Below are 20,098 nucleotides of genomic sequence, written 5' to 3'. Positions count from 1 at the left end.
GAGAAGAAATTCTTCCTCATTTCCGTCTTAAATGGGCGACCCCTTATTCTGAAACTATGCCTAGTTCTAGATTCTCCCACGAGGGAAAACATCCTCTGTGCACCTACCCCGTCAAGCCCCCTCAGAATCTTATGCGTTTCAGTAAGATCACTGCTCATTCTTCTAAACTCCAATGTGAATAGGCCCAACCTGCTCAACCTTTCTTCACAAGCAAACCCCTTCATCTCCGGAATCAACCGAGTGAACCTTCTCTGAACTGCCTCCAATGCAAGTATATCCTTCCTTAAATACGGAGACCAAAACTGTACGCAGTACTCCAGGTGAAGCCTCACCAATACCCTGTACAGGTGCAGCAGGACTTCTCTGCTTTTATACTCTATCCCCCTTGCAATAAAGGCCAACCTTCCATTTGCAAAAAGGCCAAAAGGAAGAAGCTCCCCCGGTGGTTCAGTGGGTAATGGCACCCTATCCCCCACTCACCCGCCTCACAGACCACAAGGTGCCCCCAGGTTTGGGGTCACAGCCTGCGCTGTGTTAGCTGATCTTGGGCACCACAGCCAGCAGTTGGGATGTTGCCTTCGGGCCCAGGGACGGGGGAGAAGGAAGGAACCACAGCTCTCGCTCCCGACTGCGCCCGTCGCTCCCACAGGAGTTACGTGGGGCGGTGGGCGAGGTTGGGATAGGGGTGGCTTTGTGTTGCTGTCCGCAGTTGGATAGGGTGGGGTGGGGTGGGGCGGGGCGAGGCGGGAGAGAACAGAGACAGGCAGCCACTGAACCTACTGGACACAGGCAGCCTGACTCTTGAACACACTCACTGGGCTGCCCTCCACCGCGCCCTTCCCCGCTTTGCTCTGTTCATCATAGAAACATAAAAACATAGAAATTTACAGCGCAGAAGGAGGCCATTTCAGCCCATCGTGTCCGCGCCGGCCGACAAAGAGCCGCACGGCCCTCGGTCAGCAGCCCTGAAGGTTACATATAAAGCTATGAACAACGAACAATGGCGGAAAGGCAAAGAGCACCCGGCCCAACCAGTCCGCCCCACACAACTGCAACACCCCTTACACTGAAACATTCTACACTCCACCCCAACCGGAGCCATGTGATCTCCTGGGAGAGGCAAAAACCAGATAAAAACCCAGGCCAATTTAGGGAGATAAAAAATCTGGGAAAATTCCTCTCCGACCCATCCAGGCGATCGAAACTACTCCAGGAGATCACCATAGGCAGTCCCTCGGGGTCGATGATGACTTGCTTCCACACTAAAAAAATGAGCACTCAGGTGACTGATGAACTAATTTTAAATGGTGGAAGATGCCTGTGCATGAATTCTTTTAATGTGAGGTGGCCAAAACAAATCCCGACTTGATTTTTTTTTTTTTAAATAAATTCGTAGCCAATCGTTTCCAATTCTTTGTCAAGTCACAAACGCCAGAGGTCACCCTGCACCAGTCAAGGATCACTCTGCGCCAATGCTCTTAGCCAAAAGGCCTAGAGCCACTGCACCGTTCCTGGAAGTACTGCAATACCAGGTTCGTGCCATGGAGGTGGATGGGTCAGGTCCCCCACACACCTCCGTGGAGGTGGATGGGTCAAGCCATCCCACCCACCTCCTGTTTACAAAAATGTAAGCATATACCTTCCTGACCAGGGAGAAACCACCCGGAGGTCATGGTGGCTGGTCAGGTTAGTTATGCAGATCTTAGCCAAAAGGCCGAAGAGCAGTTTGGAAGCTCGCTCGGTTACCAGCGTGCCGAAACTCACTTTGCCATGACCGTGAACTCACTCCGTTGCCGCACGGCGTTCAGGAGAGGTTTGTTGACCTGCAGTCCATTCTGAAAGAGAAAGAGCGGAGAGGAGGGGAAAGTTAAGTGAAGGCTATTAAAGCCTATATAAAGATTGCATTTATATAGCGCCTTTCACAATCTCAGGGCGTTTCAAAGCGCCTTACAGCCAATGAAGTACTTTTGGAGTGCAATCACTGTTGCAATACGGGAAATGCGGCAGCCAATTTGCGCACAGCCAGCTCCCACAAACAGCAATGTGTTAATGGCCCAGATCATCTGTTTTTGTGATTTTGACTGAAGGATAAATATTGGCCCCAGGACACAGGGGATAACTCCTCTGCTCTTCTTCGAAATAGTGCCATGGGATCTTTTACATCCGCCCCATGTTGGGGCGATTGGCAGTGGATAGTGTTGTACGTTCTGATGGGGGCAATACTGTTCGTCGTGAGGCGTTTTTACATCCACCCGAGAGGCCAGACGGAACTTCAGTTTAACATCTCATCTGAAAGACGGCACCTCCAACAGTACGGCGCTCCCTCAGTACTGCCCCTCCGACAGTGCGGCGCTCCCTCAGTACTGCCCCTCCGACAGTGCGGCGCTCCCTCAGTACTGCCCCTCCGACAGTGCGGCGCTCCCTCAGTACTGCCCCTCCGACAGTGCGGCGCTCCCTCAGTACTGCCCCTCCGACAGTGCGGCGCACCCTCAGTACTGCCCCACCGACAGTGCGCCGCTCCCTCAGTACTGCACTAGGAGTGTCAGCCTGGATTATGGGCTCAAGTCTGTGGAGCGGGACTTGAATCCACAACCTTCTGACTCACAGGTGATATAGAGGTGCATCTCTAGAAAAGAGAAGACTCAGGGGTGACCTGATAGAGGTCTTGAAAATGATGAAAGGACCGTTAGGGTAGACGTAGAGAAGATGTTTCCACTTGTGGGGGAGACCAGAACTAGAGGCCATCAATATCAGATAGTCACTGATAAATCCAATGGGGAATTCAGGAGAAACTTCTTTACCCAGAGAGCGGTGAGAATGTGGAACTCGCTGCCACAGGGAGTGGTTGAGGCGAATAGTATCGATGCATTTAAGGGGAGGCTGGATAAACACATGAGGGAGAAAGGAATAGAAGGATATGGTGATGGGGTGAGATGGAGAGGGGTGGGAGGGGGCTGGTGTGGAGCATAAACACCAGCACCGACCCGTTGGGCCAACTGGCCTGTTTGTGATGTAAATTCTATATACATCTAAGCAATGACAGCAGTCACCAGGCAAGAATCTGTGACGCCCCTGCTGCTGAATAGCCTATCAGGCGTTCACTGCCCAGATTCACACTTGGTGAGCCTGGGGTCATGTAATCCAAAGGTTGTAGGGTCTCAAGCTGCCATGGTGGGGTTGGAACTCTCGATCCACTGCACCACCTGTATTGGTGGGGCGACGTGCACACTGACATCGATAAAGCAGTGATGCTGTGTGATGGGAGAGACTTTAACACACGCCCCGAGGCCAGCAAAACACCAGCTGCTCCATCAACCTGCCCCATGCATGGTGGCCGAGCAACACGGCTCAACACCCCCTCTTCCCCCACCCCGTCCTCTCCTCCCCGTTCCCCCCCTCCCCCACTCCCCGTCCCCTCCTCCTCCCCGTCCCCCTCTCCTCCCCCACTCCCCACCCAATCCCCGTCCCCCTCTCCTCCCCATCCCTCTCCTCCCCCACCCCACTCCTCCCCCCCTCCTCTCCTCCCCCACTCCCCATCCACTCCTCGCACCCAATCCCCGTCCCCCTCTCCTCCCCGTTCCCCCCCTCCCCATCCCCTCCTCCTCCCCGTCCCCCTCTCCTCCCCCACTCCTCGCACCCAATCCCCGTCCCCCTCTCCTCCCCGTTCCCCCCCTCCCCATCCCCTCCTCCTCCCCGTCCCCCTCTCCTCCCCCACTCCTCGCACCCAATCCCCGTCCCCCTCTCCTCCCCGTCTCTCTCCTCCCCCACCACACTCCTCCCCTCCTCCCCGTCACCTCTCCTCCCCCACACGCCGTCCCCTCTCCTCCAACACACCCCGTCCCCACTCCCCGTCCCCCCTCCCCCTCTCGCCTCCACTCCCCTCACCCCGTCCTCTTCCTCCCCTCCACTCCACTCCACTCCATTCCACTCCCCATCCCCTCCCCCACTCTCCATCCCCTCCCTCCCTCCCCCACTCTCCATCCCCTCCCTCCCTCCCCCACTCTCCATCCCCTCCCTCCCTCCCCCACTCTCCATCCCCTCCCTCCCTCCCCCACTCTCCATCCCCTCCCTCCCTCCCCCACTCTCCATCCCCTCCCTCCCTCCCCCACTCTCCATCCCCTCCCTCCCCCACTCTCCATCCCCTCCCTCCCCCACTCTCCCCATCACCCCCGAGCACTCACCTGTCTGTTCTGCATCGACTTGCAGGCAGCAAAGAACTCCTGCGTGCGATCGCGGCACGACATGGTGTCTTCTATAAAGTTGGGGGGCGGCCCGGATGAGACGGAAACGAAAGGGTAGGATTTGGAGGTGAGCACTTGTGTCTGCGTTGGCCCGAGGTACACTCCCTGCTCAGTACTGGAGGGACCGTGACGTCTTCGCGTATTCATCGAGAATCATAACCCCTGCCTGCAAACAAGAGGAGAACGCTGGTGGATCGTACAACAACAACAACTTCCTGCATTTATATAGTGCCTTTAACGCAGTAAAACGCCCCAAGGCGCTTCACAGAAGCGTAATCAAACAAAATTTGACACCAAGCCGCACAAAGAGATATTAGTTTGGTCAGAGAGGTAGGTTTGAAGAGGCGTCTTAAATGATGAGGGGTTTAGGGAAGGAATTCCAGACAGCTGAAGGCACGGCCGACAATGGTGGAGCGATGGAAATCGGGGGATGCACAAGAGGGCAGAATTGAAGGAGCGCTGAGATCTCAGAGGGCTGTAGGGGCTGGAGGAGGTTACAGATAGAGGGGCGAGGGCCATGGAGGGATTGGGACGAGGGGATAAGAATTTTAAAACGGAGGCGTTGCTGGACCGGGAGCTAATGTAGGTCAGTGAATATAGGGAGGGGGGGGGGGGGGAGCGGGAATGGGACCCAGACAGACACTGGAAACTACTAAAGCTTTCACAACATTTTCAAAGTCACTGAAACAGGCTTCACCACCAGTCCATGCTCCTGACCAGTGCTGCAGCTAGGGGGAGGGTTGGGGGGAGGGGCGTCTACAATTGGCCTCAGTACCCAGAGGCTTTGGGAGGGAGGGGTGGGGCAGTGTTTGGAAAAATAAGCCCAAGGTGGCTTGTTGTTTCCAGCCCTGATCGCCACGCAGTGACCACTGCTGGCAAGGATATGCAGGTGGACAGGATCAGGATGAGATACGATGCCTTCACAGTCAAACAGCCGCAACGTCTGGGCTCGCGCCCGGAGAATGGCAATGTAGGCAAAGTGCTGGACAAGTCTTGTGCAACCGTACCCTGGTAGGCGAGGAGAGGAGATGCTAAAACAGGAACGAAACAAACCACACTGTGGGACAAAATGATGTAATCAAGGAGACGACCAAGTACTGTGCCCGTAATAAGAAAGGCAACTTGTGGGACGGGACGTTCTGTACACCAATACATTTGTATTCACCAATCACAACTTACACCGATACAGTGCCTTCAACACAGGAAATTGTCCCAAGGCGCTTCACAGGAGCATTATCAGACTATCTCTGACACCGAGACTCTGAACGAGAGATTGGGACAGGCTTGGTCCAAGAGGTGGGTTTTAAGGAGCATCTTAAGGAGGAGAGAGAGGTGGCGAGGTTTAGGAAGGGAGTTCCAGAGTTTGGGGCCCAGGCAGCTGAAGGCACGGCCACCAATCGTGGAGCGATTATAATCAGGGATGTTCAAGAGGAGGGGGGGGGTGAGCTGGGAAGGGGGGGGTGGAGCTGGGGAGGGGGGGGTGGAGCTGAGGAGGGGGGTGGAGCTGAGGGGGGGGGTGGAGCTGAGGAGGGGGGGGTGGGAGCTGAGGAGGGGGGGGTGGAGCTGAGGAGGGGGGGGGTGGAGCTGAGGAGGGGGGGGTGGAGCTGAGGGAGGGGGGGGGGTGGAGCTGAGGAGGGGGGGGTGGAGCTGAGGAGGGGGGGGGGTGGAGCTGAGGAGGGGGGGGTGGAGCTGAGGAGGGGGGTGGAGCTGAGGAGGGGGGGTGAGCTGAGGAGGGGGGGTGGAGCTGAGGAGGGGGGGGTGGAGCTGAGGAGGGGGGGTGGAGCTGAGGAGGGGGGGGTGGAGCTGAGGAGGGGGGGTGGAGCTGAGGGGGGGTGGAGCTGAGGAGGGGGGGTGGAGCTGAGGAGGGGGAGGTGGAGCTGAGGGGGGGGGTGGAGCTGAGGAGGGGGTGGAGCTGAGGAGGGGGGGGTGGAGCTGAGGGGGGTGGAGCTGAGGAGGGGGGGTGGAGCTGAGGAAGGGGGGTGGAGCTGAGGAGGGGGGGTGGAGCTGAGGAGGGGGGGGTGGAGCTGAGGAGGGGGGGGTGGAGCTGAGGAGGGGGGGGGGTGGAGCTGGAGGAGGGGGGTGAAGGGGGTGGAGCTGGGGAGGGGGGATGGAGCTGGGGAGGGGGGATGGAGCTGGGGAGGGGGGGGATGGAGCTGGGGAGGGGGGGATGGAGCTGGGGAAGGGGGTGGAGCTGGGGAAGGGGGTGGAGCTGGGGAAGGGGGTGGAGCTGGGGAAGGGGGTGGAGGAGCTGGGGAGGGGGGGGGTGGAGCTGGAGAGAGCAGGTGAGGGGGGGTGGAGCTGGTGAGGGGGGGTGGAGCTGGTGAGGGGGGGGTGGAGCTGGTGAGGGGGGTGGAGCTGGAGGGGTGGGTAGTGGGGGGGGGTGGGAGCTGGTGAGGGGGGGGGGAGCTGGTGAGGGGGGGTGGAGCTGGTGAGGGGGGGTGGAGCTGGTGAGGGGGGTGGAGCTGGTGAGGGGGGTGGAGCTGGTGAGGGGGGTGGAGCTGGTGAGGGGGGGGTGGAGCTGGTGAGGGGGGGGTGGAGCTGGTGAGGGGGGGGTGGAGCTGGTGAGGGGGGGGTGGAGCTGGTGAGGGGGGGGTGGAGCTGGTGAGGGGGGGGTGGAGCTGGTGAGGGGGGGGTGGAGCTGGGGAGGGGGGTGGAGCTGAGGAGGGGGGGATGGAGCTGGGGAGGGGGGGATGGAGCTGGGGAGGGGGGTGGAGCTGGGGAAGGGGGTGGAGCTGGGGACGGGAGTGGAGGAGCTGGGGAGGGGGGGGTGGAGCTGGGGAGGGGGGGGTGGAGCTGGAGAGAGCTGGGGGAGGGGGGTGGAGCTGGTGAGGGGGGGGTGGAGCTGGTGAGGGGGGGTGGAGCTGGTGAGGGGGGGTGGGGGCTGGTGAGGGGGGTGGAGCTGGTGAGGGGGGGGTGGAGCTGGGGAGGGGTGGGGGGAGGGGGTGGAGCTCGGGAGGGGGGTGGAGCTGGGGAAGGGGGGGTGGAGCTGGGAAGGGGGGGGTGGAGCTGGGAAGGGGGGTGGAGCTGGGGAGGGGGGGTGGAGCTGGGGAAGGGGGGTTGGAGCTGGGGAAGGGGTTGGAGCTGGGGAAGGGGGGGGGTGGAGCTGGGGAAGGGTGGGGGTTGGAGCTGGGGAAGGGGGGGTGGAGCTGGGGAAGGGGGGGGTGGAGCTGGGGAAGGGGGGGGTGGAGCTGGGGAAGGGTGGGGGTGGAGCTGGGGAAGGGGGGGGTGGAGCTGGGGAAGGGGGGGGGTGGAGCTGGGGAAGGGGGGGGTGGAGCTGGGGAAGGGGGGGGTGGAGCTGGGGAAGGGGGGGGTGGAGCTGGGGAAGGGGGGGGTGGAGCTGGGGAAGGGGGGGGGTGGAGCTGGGGAAGGGGGGGTGGAGCTGGGGAAGGGGGGGGTGGAGCTGGGGAAGGGGGGGGTGGAGCTGGGGAAGGGGGGGGTGAAGCTTGGGAGGGGGGTGGAGGTGGAGACCATGTAAGGAATTGAACACAAGGCTGAGAATTTTAAAATGGAAACGGTGCTGGACTGGGGGTCATTGCAGTTCAGGGAGCATGGAGGGGGGGGGGGGGGGTGGAAGACAGGAACGGAACATGATGGGTACGTCACACGCAATGAGAAAGGCAACATGTGGAACAGAACATCCTGTGCAGGAATACATCCGCATTGGTCAGAGTACTGTCAGACTGCTTGCCCTGACACCAGCACTCTCGCAGTTGCCAGCTCCTCTGCACACAACCCCACCAGGAGACGTGGCAGTAAGCCACAGACCCACAACTCCAAGCAGCCGGCAGACACAGGCTCGGCAGACGCAACTGCACTTCGTCGCTTAACCCTTTGGCTGCCAAAGCTCCAGGAGACCCTGTGCCAGCTACACTCCCAGTATCCGCCCGCCCGATCCCTCTACTCAACTTTTAAACACGGCCACTAACAAAGTGAGCAACTATTAAAGGCGGAACAGAAAGCTGAAAATTAAAAAGACCGCACTGTCGGAGGGGCAGTGCTGAGGGAGCGCAACACTATCGGAGGGGCGGTACCGAGGGCGGCCACACTGTCGGAGGGGCGGTACTGAGTGAGCGCCGCACTGTCGGAGGGGCAGTGCCGAGGGAGTGCCGCACTGTCGGAGGGGCAGTACCGAGTGAGCGTCGCACTGTCGGAGGGGCAGTGCCGAGGGAGCGCCGCACTGTCGGAGGGGCTGTCCTTCAGATGAGACATTAAACCTGTCTGCCCCCTCAGGCGGATGTAAAAGATCCCATCGCACTATTTCGAAGAGCAGGTGAGTTCCAATATTTATCCCTCAATCAACATAACAAAAACAGATGATCTGGGTCGTTATGACACTGCTGTGTGTGGGAGCTTGCTGTGCACAAATTGGCTGCCACGTTTCCCACATTACAACAGTGACTACACTTTGTGCCATCCCCAAGGTACGAAAGGCAGTGCATCAATGTAGTGTGTCAATCAGGGTATTATTGTGGCCACATCTGGAATACTGTGTGCAGTTTTGGTTTCCATATTTACGAAAGGATATACTTGCTTTGGAGACAGTTCAGAGAAGGTTCACTCAGTTGATTCCGGGGATGAGGGGGTTGACTTATGAGGAAAGGTTGAGTAGGTTGGGCCTCTACTCATTGGAATTCAGAAGATCTTATCGAAACGTATAAGATTATGAGGGGGCTCGACAAGGTGGATGTAGAGAGGATGTTTCCACTGATGGGGGAGACTAGAACTAGGGGGCATAATCTTAGAATAAGGGGCCTCCCATTTAAAACTGAGATGAGGAGGAATTTCTTCTCTCGGAGGGTTGTAAATCTGTGGAATTCGCTGCCTCAGAGAGCTGTGGAAACTGGGACATTGAATAAATTTAAGACAGAAATAGACAGTTTCTTAAACGATAAGGGGATAAGGGGTTATGGGGAGCGGGCAGGGAAATGGAGCTGAGTCCGTGATCAGATCAGCCATGATCTTGTTGAATGGCGGAGCAGGCTCGAGGGGCCGAATGGCCGACTCCTGCTCCTATTTCTTATGTTCTTATGTAAGTTCTGGCTTTATTTACTTTACTGTAGGCCAACACACAAGGCTGTGTTTAATGTCCTACTTACTCAAACAGCATCAATAAGCAATAGATTAACCCTGAACCCCACTCTATTTCTAGACCGTAACAACCAGCTCTTTCGTTGATCGGAAACCTATTACTAAGAGGACAGCAGAAATCCAGATCGTAGAACCCCGTCACCTTCGGCCGGATTAGAGTGCTCCAAGGCAACTTGTCCTAAGCCTAAGCAGGGGGAACGTACGGACTTATACTGCTGTTAACAGCAACAGATCTAAAGGGATGTCATTGTATTGCAAAGATATCAGCCCCAGCAAGTGGGTAATCCAGCCACGGCTCCCGCTCATCACGATCCAGTGAGCCCCCCACCACGCCCCCCATCCTGGAAAGTGCATGGACGGGGTCAGACTGGGCGGTGCTGCCCACCACAGTGGAATAGGCTCACTACCTCGCTGTCTCGATCTCACGCACCGAGGAATGGCAGCTCGAACTAGCTCCTGGAGAGGCACCGCTGGGTGCTTGTGGAACTGGACCCCAACACAGTGGCTCAAGGGAGGGTGGGGAGAAAAATATGGGAGTTAGCTCCAGACCGTGATGGCCGGAGGAACAGAAGCTTTTACTCTCTCCTATTAAAGCCGCAAATGAAATGAGATTGAGCAACTGCAGATCACAGCAGCAACTCGCCAAGGCTTCTTCGGCAGCACCTCCCAAACCCGCGACCTCTACCACCTAGAAGGACAAGGGCAGAAGGCGCATGGGAACACCACCACCTCCACGTTCGCCTCCAAGTCACACACCATCCTGACTTGGAAATATATCGGTCGTTCCTTCATCGTCGCTGGGTCACAATCCTGGAACTCCCTCCCTAACAGCACTGTGGGAGCACCTTCACCACACGGACTGCAGCGGTTCAAGAAGGCGGCTCACCACCACCTTCTCAAGGGGCAATTAGGGATGGGCAATAAATGCCGGCCTCGCCAGCGACGCCCACATCCTGAACGAATTAGAAAAAATTGAATCCAGTTCCCCGTGGATAAGCATTACTGAGGCATTCGTGGGCATGGACGACGTTAATTCACTCCGAGTGTCCCTGGATGGGAAAATCCACTCAGCTGCAAACAACGATACTCGACTCCCGAAACAAGCTCTCTACTCCGAGCTCCGTCACAGCAAGCGAGTCCCAGAAGGGCGGAGAAAATGCTTCAAGGACACCCTCAAAGCCACCTTGAAAAAAATGTAACATCCCCATTTACTCTTGGGAATCCCAGGCCCAAGGCCGCTCAAAGTGGAGGAGAAGCATTCGAGAAGGCGTCGAACACCTCGAGTCCCTTCGTCGAGAGCACGCAGAGGCCAAGTACAAACAGCAGAAGGAGCGTATCACAACCCAAGGCCCCCCACCCAGCCGTCCCTCCAACCCGACCCTGCCCCACCTGTGACAGAGACGGTCCCGCATTGGTCTCATCAGTCACCTGAGAACTCCCGAGGCACTGCCCAAGAAGAAGACGGCGACGAGCTCAAGGTCTCTTTTTAAAGCCAGATCAGTAACAGAATTGGCAGGGAGCTGTCCCCAACCTGGAAGGAGCGGGTGGTCCTTCTGTGCTGTAAATCCGATGCAAGTTTCTCTTCCGATACACCAGGCAGTTTCATTTTCGATCAGAGAAACAATGGGACCAAGATTCGGACTGAACCCATTCTGAACTGCTTGGGGAACTCGAGGCGACTGTGATCATAGAATCACAGAAATTTACAGCACGGAAGGAGGCCATTTTGGCCCATCGTGTCCACGTCGGCCGACCAAGAGCTACCCAGCCTAATCCCACTTTCCCGCTCTCGGTCCGTAGCCCTGTAGGTTACAAGTGCACATCCAAGTACTTTTTAAATGTGGTGAGGGTTTCTGCCTCTACCACCCTTTCAGGCAGTGAGTTCCAGACCCCCACCACACTCTGGGTGAAGACATTTCCCCTCAAATCCCCTCTAAACCTCCCCCCAATTACTTTAAATCTATGCCCCCTGGTTGTTGGCCCCTCTTGCCAAGGGAAACAGGTCCTTCCTATCCACTCTATCCAGGCCTCTCATAATTTTATACACCTCAATCAGGTCTCCCCTCAGCCTCCTCTCTTCCAAAGAAAACAACCCCAGCCTACCCAATCTTTCCTCATGGCTAAAATTCTCCAGTCCGGTCAACACCCTCGTAAATCTCCTCTGCACCCTCTCTAGTGCAATCACATCTTTCCTATAATGTGGTGACCAGGCCAGGTCTAAGACCACCTTAACCTCTGTCGTCGAGCTACAGTAGACGGATGATGCATGTCACCACATGTTAAAAAAATCCACGCACAGGCATCTTCCACCCCCTCAACTGGAGTTCAGGACTGAAACATCGGGTCCTTCATTGAAACATCTGTGAACGCTTGTGGAAGCAAGTCAGCCTCGTTCATAGAAACATAGACATAGAAAATAGGTGCAGGAGTAGGCCATTCGGCCCTTCTAGCCTGCACCGCCATTCAATGAGTTCATGGCTGAACATTCAACTTCAGTACCCCATTCCTGCTTTCTCGCCATACCCCTTGATCCCCCTAGTAGTAAGGACCTCATCTAACTCCTTTTTGAATATATTTAGTGAATTGGCCTCAACAACTTTCTGTGGTAGAGAATTCCACAGGTTCACCACTCTCTGGGTGAAGAAGTTCCTCCGCATCTCGGTCCTAAATGGCTTACCCCTTATCCTTAGACTGTGACCTCTGGTTCTGGACTTCCCCAACATTGGGAACATTCTTCCTGCATCTAACCTGTCTAACCCCGTCAGAATTTTAAATGTTTCTATGAGGTCCCCTCTCATTCTTCTGAACTCCAGTGAATACAAGCCCAGTTGATCCAGTCTTTCTTGATAGGTCAGTCCCGCCATCCCAGGAATCAGTCTGGTGAACCTTCGCTGCACTCCCTCAATAGCAAGAATGTCCTTCCTCAGGTTAGGAGACCAAAACTGTACACAATACTCCAGGTGTGGCCTCACCAATGCCCTGTACAACTGTAGCAACACCTCCCTGCCCCTGTACTCAAATCCCCTTGCTATGAAGGCCAACATGCCATTTGCTTTCTTAACCGCCTGCTGCACCTGCATGCCAACCTTCAATGACTGATGTACCATGACACCCAGGTCTCTTTGCACCTCCCCTTTTCCTAATCTGTCACCATTCAGATAATAGTCTGTCTCTCTGTGCGAGGGACCGTGTGTGATCATGATGTTTTAGCTGCACGGACTGGACAAACGGCCAAGACTGAAGGATCGCTTTCCAGCTGACAAAATACCAGCACTTACACTCCATCCAGCTGGCTGACCCATTGGACAGAACATTCGATGTTCTAGTACACAAACCAGGCACATGCTGCCGGGTTTTGGAAGCGTGTTGGGTGACTCAGCACAACATCACTGCTGTCGAATGGGCCAACTACTTTGTATTAGGATTCGATCAGTGTAACAACAACTTATATTTATATAGCACCTTTAACGTAGTGAAACGTCCCAAGGCGCCTCACAGGAGTGTTAAGAGATAAAAAATTTGACACCGAGCCGCATAAGTAGAAATTAGGGCAAGTGACCAAGATAGGTTTTAAGGAGCGTCTTGAAGGAGGAAAGAGAGACGGAGAGGTTTAGGGAGGTAGTTCCAGTGCTTGGGGCCCAGGCAACAGAAGGCATGGCCACCGATGGTGGAGCGATTATAATCAGGGATGCTCAAGAGGGCAGAATTGGAGGAGCGCAGACATCTCGGGGGTTGTGGGGCTGGAGGAAATTACAGAGATAGGGAGGGGCGAGGGCCATGGAGGGATTTGAACACGAGGTTGAGAACTTTAAAATCAAGGCATTGTTTAACCGGGAGCCAATGTAGGTCAGCGAGCACAGGGGGTGATGGGTGAACGGGACTCGGTGTGAGTTAGGACACGGGGCAGTGAGCACAGGGGGTGATGGGTGAGCGGGACTCGGTGCGAGTTAGGACACAGGGCAGTGAGCACAGGGGGTGATGGGTGAGCGGGACTCGGTGCGAGTTAGGACACAGGGCAGTGAGCACAGTGGGTGATGGGTGAGCGAGATTCGGTGCGAGTTAGGACACAGGGCAGTTTTGGATCACCTCTAGTTTACGTAGGGTAGAATGTGGGAGGCCGGCTAGGAGTGCATTGGAACAGTCAAATCTAGAGGTAAATTCGGAAAACATAGAAAATAGGTGCAGGAGTAGGCCGTTCAGCCCCTTGAGCCTGCACCACTATTCGATAAGATCATGGCTGATCATTCCCTCAGTACCCCTTTCCTGCTTTCTCTCCATACCCCTTGATCCCTTTAGCCGTACGGGCCATATCTAACTCCCGCTTGAATATAGAAACAAAACAGAGTACAATAAAAGGACCGCTCTCCTGATAGTCTAGTAGGTAAATACCCCGTGGGAGTGGTACTGCGCCACACGGTTCAGGATTCATCCCAGCTCTAGGCTGTGTTCACTGATCTCAGTCACAGTGAGCCTTCAGCCCCAAGCTAGGGATAGGCGGAAGAGACTTAAAAACCAGCCAGGGTTTCTACACCTCACCCCTATCTTGCTGGAAACAAGCGCCTGCAGGCACATCACGGCTGTGATGCCATCATCATTATCATCATAGGCAGTCCCTCGCAGCGAGGATGACTTGCTTCCACGCCAAAAAGGAATGAGTTCACAGGTGTTTCAATGAAGAACCTGATATTCCGGATCCTGATCTACATCCTGAAGGGTGGAAGATGCCTGTGGGTGGATTTTTTTAACGTGGGGTGACCGTTGCACACCAGCCACCACACAGGCTTGACAGAGCTAGGTCTTGGTCCAGTGGCAAGGGTTAACCAGGACGAGTGGAGACTAGCTCTGCTGCACGGACCTAGTGTGCACACATAACGTAGTGTGGGCTGGGCCCGTGCTGCCCCTGGGCCCTTGCCTCTTTTGGCCCCGAACTCTCTCCTCTCCTGGGCCCCGATCACATCCCACTACAATCTCTCGCTGCTCCTGCTGCACCTGCCCGCGCTCCAATCACCGACCTGGACCCTGATGACGTCCAATCCAGTCGCCCTCTTCGCTGCCGTTGCCCTCCTGCACCAGCTCGCGCTGCCACGTTGCTCCAGGGCCGCTGCTCGCCGCTCCTTTTATGGCCCTGACCTGCCGCTGATGGTCTCTCAGTGTGTAATGTGATGCACTCTGCGGCTGAATAGCTGACCAACTCACGCACGGACAAAGAAAGACTTTGGATTGACGTAGCGCCTTTCACGACCGCCGGATGTCTCAAGGCGCTTTACAGCCAATGAAGTACTTTTGGAGTGTGGTCACTGTTGTAATGTGGGAAACGTGGCACAGCAAGCTCCCACAAACAGCAACATGACGATGAATTGGGATGTAGATTGAGGGGTATATACTGGCCAGGATACCGGGGAAAACTCCTTAAATCCTACCTCTTCGACCAAGCTTATAATCTCCCCTCCTAATACCTCCTAGTTTGGCTCTACAGACTTTCCTTTGCTGTCAGTCAGAGGCGAATCAGCCTGTAATGCATTCACCCATCTCGCTCCTTTCTCCCTCCGACCTGCAAAAGAAAAATCTCTCAAATGTTCCACTCTGGATTCCTCCTGTCCAAACAAACAAGTTCTGCCCATCTAAAGCCAGCTTCTGTAACTACGGAAACCTGCCCGTTTCCACGTTTAATGTGAACTTTCCACGTTGCAAACTCAAAGCACCACACGCACGAGACCGGCGCACCGCGCATCCCGAGACGTTCAGCTCGTGGGAAGAACCACGACCCCAACTTAGCTCCCCATTCACACAGTAACACATGAGCAGAAACTATCGAGAATTACATCGGAGTCAGAAGGCCGTGCCGCACCGTCGGAGGGGCAGTACTGAGGGAGCGCCTCACCGTCGGAGGGGCAGTGCTGAGGGAGCACCGCACCGTCAGAGGGGCAGTGCTGAGGGAGCGCCGCACCGTCGGAGGGGCAGTGCTGAGGGAGCGCCGCACCGTCGGAGGGGCAGTGCTGAGGGAGCGCCGCACCGTCGGAGGGGCAGTGCTGAGGGAGCGCCGCACTGTTGGAGGGGGCCGTCTTTCGGATGAGAGGTTAAACCGAGGCTGCCCTCTCGGGTGGATGTAAAAGATCCCATGGCTGCTACTGGAAGAAAAGAAAGACATTTATATAGCGCCTTTCACGACCACCGGATGTCTCAAAGCGCTTTACAACCAATTAAGTTTTGTTGTAATGTGGGAAACACGGCAGCCAATTTGAGCAGAGCAAACTCCCACACACAGCAATTTAACAATGACCAGATCATCTGTTTTAGTGATGTTGATTGAGGGATAAATATTGACCCTGGAAACCAGGAAGGACTCCCCTGCTCTTCTTCGAAACAGTGCTGTGGGATGTTTCACATCCACCTGAGGGGGCAGACGGGGCCTCGGTTCAACGTCTCATCCAAAAGACGGCACCTCCGACAGTGCGGCACTCCCTCAGCACTGCACTGGAGAGTCAGCCTAGATTTATGTATTCGTCCCTTGGGTGGGACTTGAACCCACAACCTTCTGACTCAGAGGCGAGAGTGCTGCCCACTGAGCCACGGCTGGCACTGGGCAGGGGGAGTTCTCCCCGGTGTCCTGGGGCCAATATTTATCCCTCAACCAACATCAGTAAAACAGATAATTTGGTCAATTATTTAATTTGTTTGTGGGAGCTTGCTGTGCACAAATTGGCTGCCGCGTTTCCCACATTACAACAGTGACTACACTCCTAAAGTAATTCAATGGCTGTAAAGCGCTTTGGGATGTCCTGTGGACTTGAAAGGCGGTGTATTGTAAATCGACAGACTTTTACCTGACCCAATTCACGTGCCAATCAAAATGAACGCGGTCCTGTCCTAATCCAACGTACGCACACCCACACGAGTCCTCCCCCCGTCACGTACACAACCAGGAGCGAGGACGCAAACTGACGACTCCCCCTCCGTAGCCTGGGGACACGGGCTGAGCATAAGGCTCCCCGGCACCAATTCAGCACACACCAGGATGTGGAGCTCCCTCGTTTGGGCACAGCGGGAACCACATCACCGGTGTGCACTGACCCAGTGAGCAGCCGGTGATCTCCTCTGGCCACCGCAGCCAATTGCTCTCGTCACGTCGGCAAACGCAGCAGCCAAATGGTGCACAGCAAGATCCCACAGCGGCAGCGTAGTACCCGTCACCGTGCTTTTCCGTAGCGCAGTGATAAGTCAACATCATTATTTTAGTGCTTGAGAATCACATGGGCCAGCAATTCAAGTGAAGCACCTCTGAATTATCATCGGTTTAAACATCTCATCAGAACGATGGCATCGCCGACAGTGCGGCGCTCCCTCGGTACTGCCCCTCCGACAGTGCGGCACTCCCTCAGTACTGTCCCTCCCGACAGTGCGGTGCTCCCTCAGTACTGCCCCTCCGACAGTGCGGCGCTCCCTCAGTACTGCCCCTCCGACAGTGCGGCACTCCTCAGTACTGCCCCTCCGACAGTGCGGCACTCCCTCAGTACTGCCCCCTCCGACAGTGCGGTGCTCCCTCAGTACTGCCCCTCCGACAGTGCGGCGCTCCCTCAGTACTGCCCATCCGACAGTGCGGCGCTCCCTCAGTACTGCCCCTCCGACAGTGCGTCGCTCCCTCAGTACTGCCCCTCCGACAGTGCGGCGCTCCCTCAGTATTGCCACTCCGACAATGCGGTGCTCGCTCAGTACTGCCCCTTGACAGTCTGGTGCTCCCTCAGTACTGCCCCTCCGACACTCCCTTAGTAATGCACTGGGAACGCCAGCCGAAATGATGGCGTTTGAAGTGAGGGAACAGAGGAACAGGAGGCGGCCACTCAGCCCCTCGAGCCTGTTCCGCCATTCAATGAGATCGTGGCTGACCTAACTCCATCTATCCGCCTTTGGCCCATATCAACAACAACAATATCCCTCAATACCTTTGGTTAACAAAGATCAATCAATCAATCACCATTTGTGGATGAGATTTCCAAACCTCTCCCACCCTGTGTGTGTAGAAATGTTTCCAACTTCACTCCTGAAAGGCCTGGCTCTAATTTTTACACTCTGCCCCCTCGTCCTAGACTCCCCAACCAGCGGGAATAGATTCTCTCCATCTACCCTAACTGTTCCACTCAATATCCTGAAAACTTCCGTCAAGCACATGCCACTCTCCTTTGAAGGTGGCAGGGCAGGTTGAGAAAGCGGTTAAAAAAGCTTACAGGATCCTGGCTGCATAAATAGAGGTATAGAGTACAAAAGCGTGGAGATTATGAACCTGTATAAAACACTGGTTCGGCCACAACTGGAGTATTGTGTCCAATTCTGGGCCCCGCACTTTAGGAAGGGTATGACGGCCTTGGAGAGGGTGCAGAGGAGATTGACCAGAATGGTTCCAGGGATGAGGGACTTCAGTTAATTGGGGAGACTGGAGAACCTGGGGTTGTTCTCCTTGGAGCAGAGAAGGTTAAGGGGAGATTTAATCGAGGTGTTCAAAATCACGAGGGGTCTAGACAGAGTAGATAGAGAGAAACTGTTCCCACTGGCAGAAGGGTCGAGAACCAGATGACACAGATTTAAGGTGATTGGCAAAAGATACAAAGGCAACATGAGGGAAAACTTTATTTCCGCAGCGAGTGGTTAGGATCTGGAATTTCACTGCCAGAAAGGGTGGTGGAGGCAGACTCAATCGTGGCTTTCAAAAGGGAATTAGATAAGTACCTGAAGGAAATAAATTGGCCAGGCTACGGGGAAAGGGCGGGGTAAGTGGGACTAGCTAAAGTGCTCTTGCCAAGAGAAAGACTTGCAGTTATATAGCGCCTTTCATGACCACCAGATGTCTCAGAGCGCTTTACAGTCAATGGAAATACTTGGAGTGTAATCACTGTTGTAATGTGGGAAATGCGGCAGCTAATTTGCGCACAGCAAGCTCCCACACACAGCAATGACCCAGATCATCTGGTTTTGTTATGCTGATTGAAGGATAAATATTAGCCAGGACACTGGGGATAACTCCCCTGCTCTTCTTCGAAATAATGGCCGTGGGATCTTTTATGTCCACCTGAGAGAGCAGACGGGGCCTCAGTTTAATGTCTCATCCGAAAGACGGCACCTTCGAAGGTGCAGCGCTCCCTCAGTACTGCCCCTCCGACAGTACGGCGTTTCCTCAGCACTACACTGGAGTGTCAGCCTCGATTCTTGTGCTCAAGTCCCTTGAACCCACAACCTTCTGATTCAGAAGCGAGGGTGCTGCCCACTGAGCCACAGCTGACACCAACAAAGAGCTACCGAGCCTAATCCCACTTTCCAGCTCTCGGTCCGTAGCCCTGTAGGTTACAAGTGCATATCCAAGTATTTTTAAATGTGGTGAGGGTTTCTGCCTCTACCACCCTTTCAGGCAGTGAGTTCCAGACCCCCACTGCCCTCTGGGTGAAAAAAGTTCTCCTCAAATCCCCTTCAAACCTCCCCCCAATTACTTTAAATCTATGTCCCCTGGTTGTTGACCTCTCTGCCAAGGAAAACAGGTCCTTCTATCTCCATTCTATCCAGGCCCCTCATAATTTTGTACACCTCAATCAGGTCTCCCCGCAGTCTCCTCTGTTCCAAAGAAAACGACCCCAGCCCATCCAATCTTTCCTCATAGCTAAAATTCTCCAGTCCCGGCAACATCCTCGTAAATCTCCTCTGTCCCCTCTCCAGTGCAATCACATCTTTCCTGTACTGTGGTGACCAGAACTGCACGCAGTACTCCAGCTGTGGCCTAACCAAACACAGTCCAATAACCAACACAGCCCCTCACGCGCTGGAAGAAACAGAGAGACAGGTACGGGGGACAGACGCACTGAACTCTCTGACCCAAGGAGCTAGCCCTCTGCCAACGTCATGTGCACTGAATGACGAGATGGTAATTCACTGAGAGATAATCAGGGCGGCTACAACAGCTTTAGATCCGCTCTTACAAAAACACGTTTCGCTTTCACTTCTAAGTTTCTCTTTATAAACAAGACTTCACCAGTATATATACATTTACGGCCCAGTCTGCGAGCCCCTCCATTTTGTGACTGCTCGTTTGTGTTTTCAGCGAGCTGTGATTGCCAGAATGTAGTGGTTCTTCCAAAATCAGAGTGTACAGGTGACTCAGATCCATCCCACGCCGAGCATATATACGTTTACATCGAATATACAACACAGAAACAGGCCATTCGGCCCAACCACTCCATGCTCCACTCGAGCCTTCTCCCGTCCTTCCTCATCTCACCCTATCAGCGTAACCCTCTCTTCCCTTCTCCTCTTGTCCAGCCTCCCCTTAAGTACCTCTATACTATTCGCCTCCCTGTGGCAGCGAGTTCCACATTCTCACCACTCTTTTGGGTAAACAAGTTTCTCCTGAATTCCCCATTGGATTTTTTGGTGACTATCTTATAGTTATGCTCTTCCCCACAAGTGGAAACACGGTGTGTCTACTTTTTGTCCCACAACATTAAAAGATTGCCGGTTTTAGTGGCGTTACTATTAAATTAGCAGCCGGATGTTGGGGTGGATATTTAATATACATAATTTTACACGGGATATACAGCACAGAAACCAGGCCATTGGGCCCAACCCGTCATTTATGCTCCACTCGAGCCTCCTCCTGTCTAAATCTAAATCTGTCATGGTTCCATCCAGTCTCTAAAAACTTGAAGAAAACGAGTAAATCTTCCCGTGGTCAGTCAATGATCGCAAGATGTTTTCCCCATGTGGGGCTGGGGGAGCTGACAGGAACTCCT

At 55.0% G+C, this 20,098-nt stretch overlaps 1 protein-coding gene across 1 annotated transcript in view; it reads right to left on the bottom strand.

The window, feature by feature from the left end:
* stx5a (syntaxin 5A) overlaps positions 1-20,098 on the bottom strand; it is a 60,735-nt gene that overhangs the window by 33,454 nt on the left and 7,183 nt on the right. Inside the window, exons 2-3 of the mRNA XM_070868292.1 lie at positions 4,182-4,407; positions 1,765-1,835 (exon numbers count right to left, since the gene is read on the bottom strand). Coding sequence (XP_070724393.1) covers positions 1,765-1,835; positions 4,182-4,388 — 278 coding nt within the window. The 5' untranslated portion in view covers positions 4,389-4,407. The remainder of the gene's footprint in view (positions 1-1,764; positions 1,836-4,181; positions 4,408-20,098) is intronic.

Source organism: Pristiophorus japonicus, chromosome 27 (assembly GCF_044704955.1).
Source record: "Pristiophorus japonicus isolate sPriJap1 chromosome 27, sPriJap1.hap1, whole genome shotgun sequence".
NCBI lineage: Eukaryota > Metazoa > Chordata > Chondrichthyes > Pristiophoridae > Pristiophorus > Pristiophorus japonicus.
This window is presented reverse-complemented; position numbering and strand designations above follow the sequence as displayed.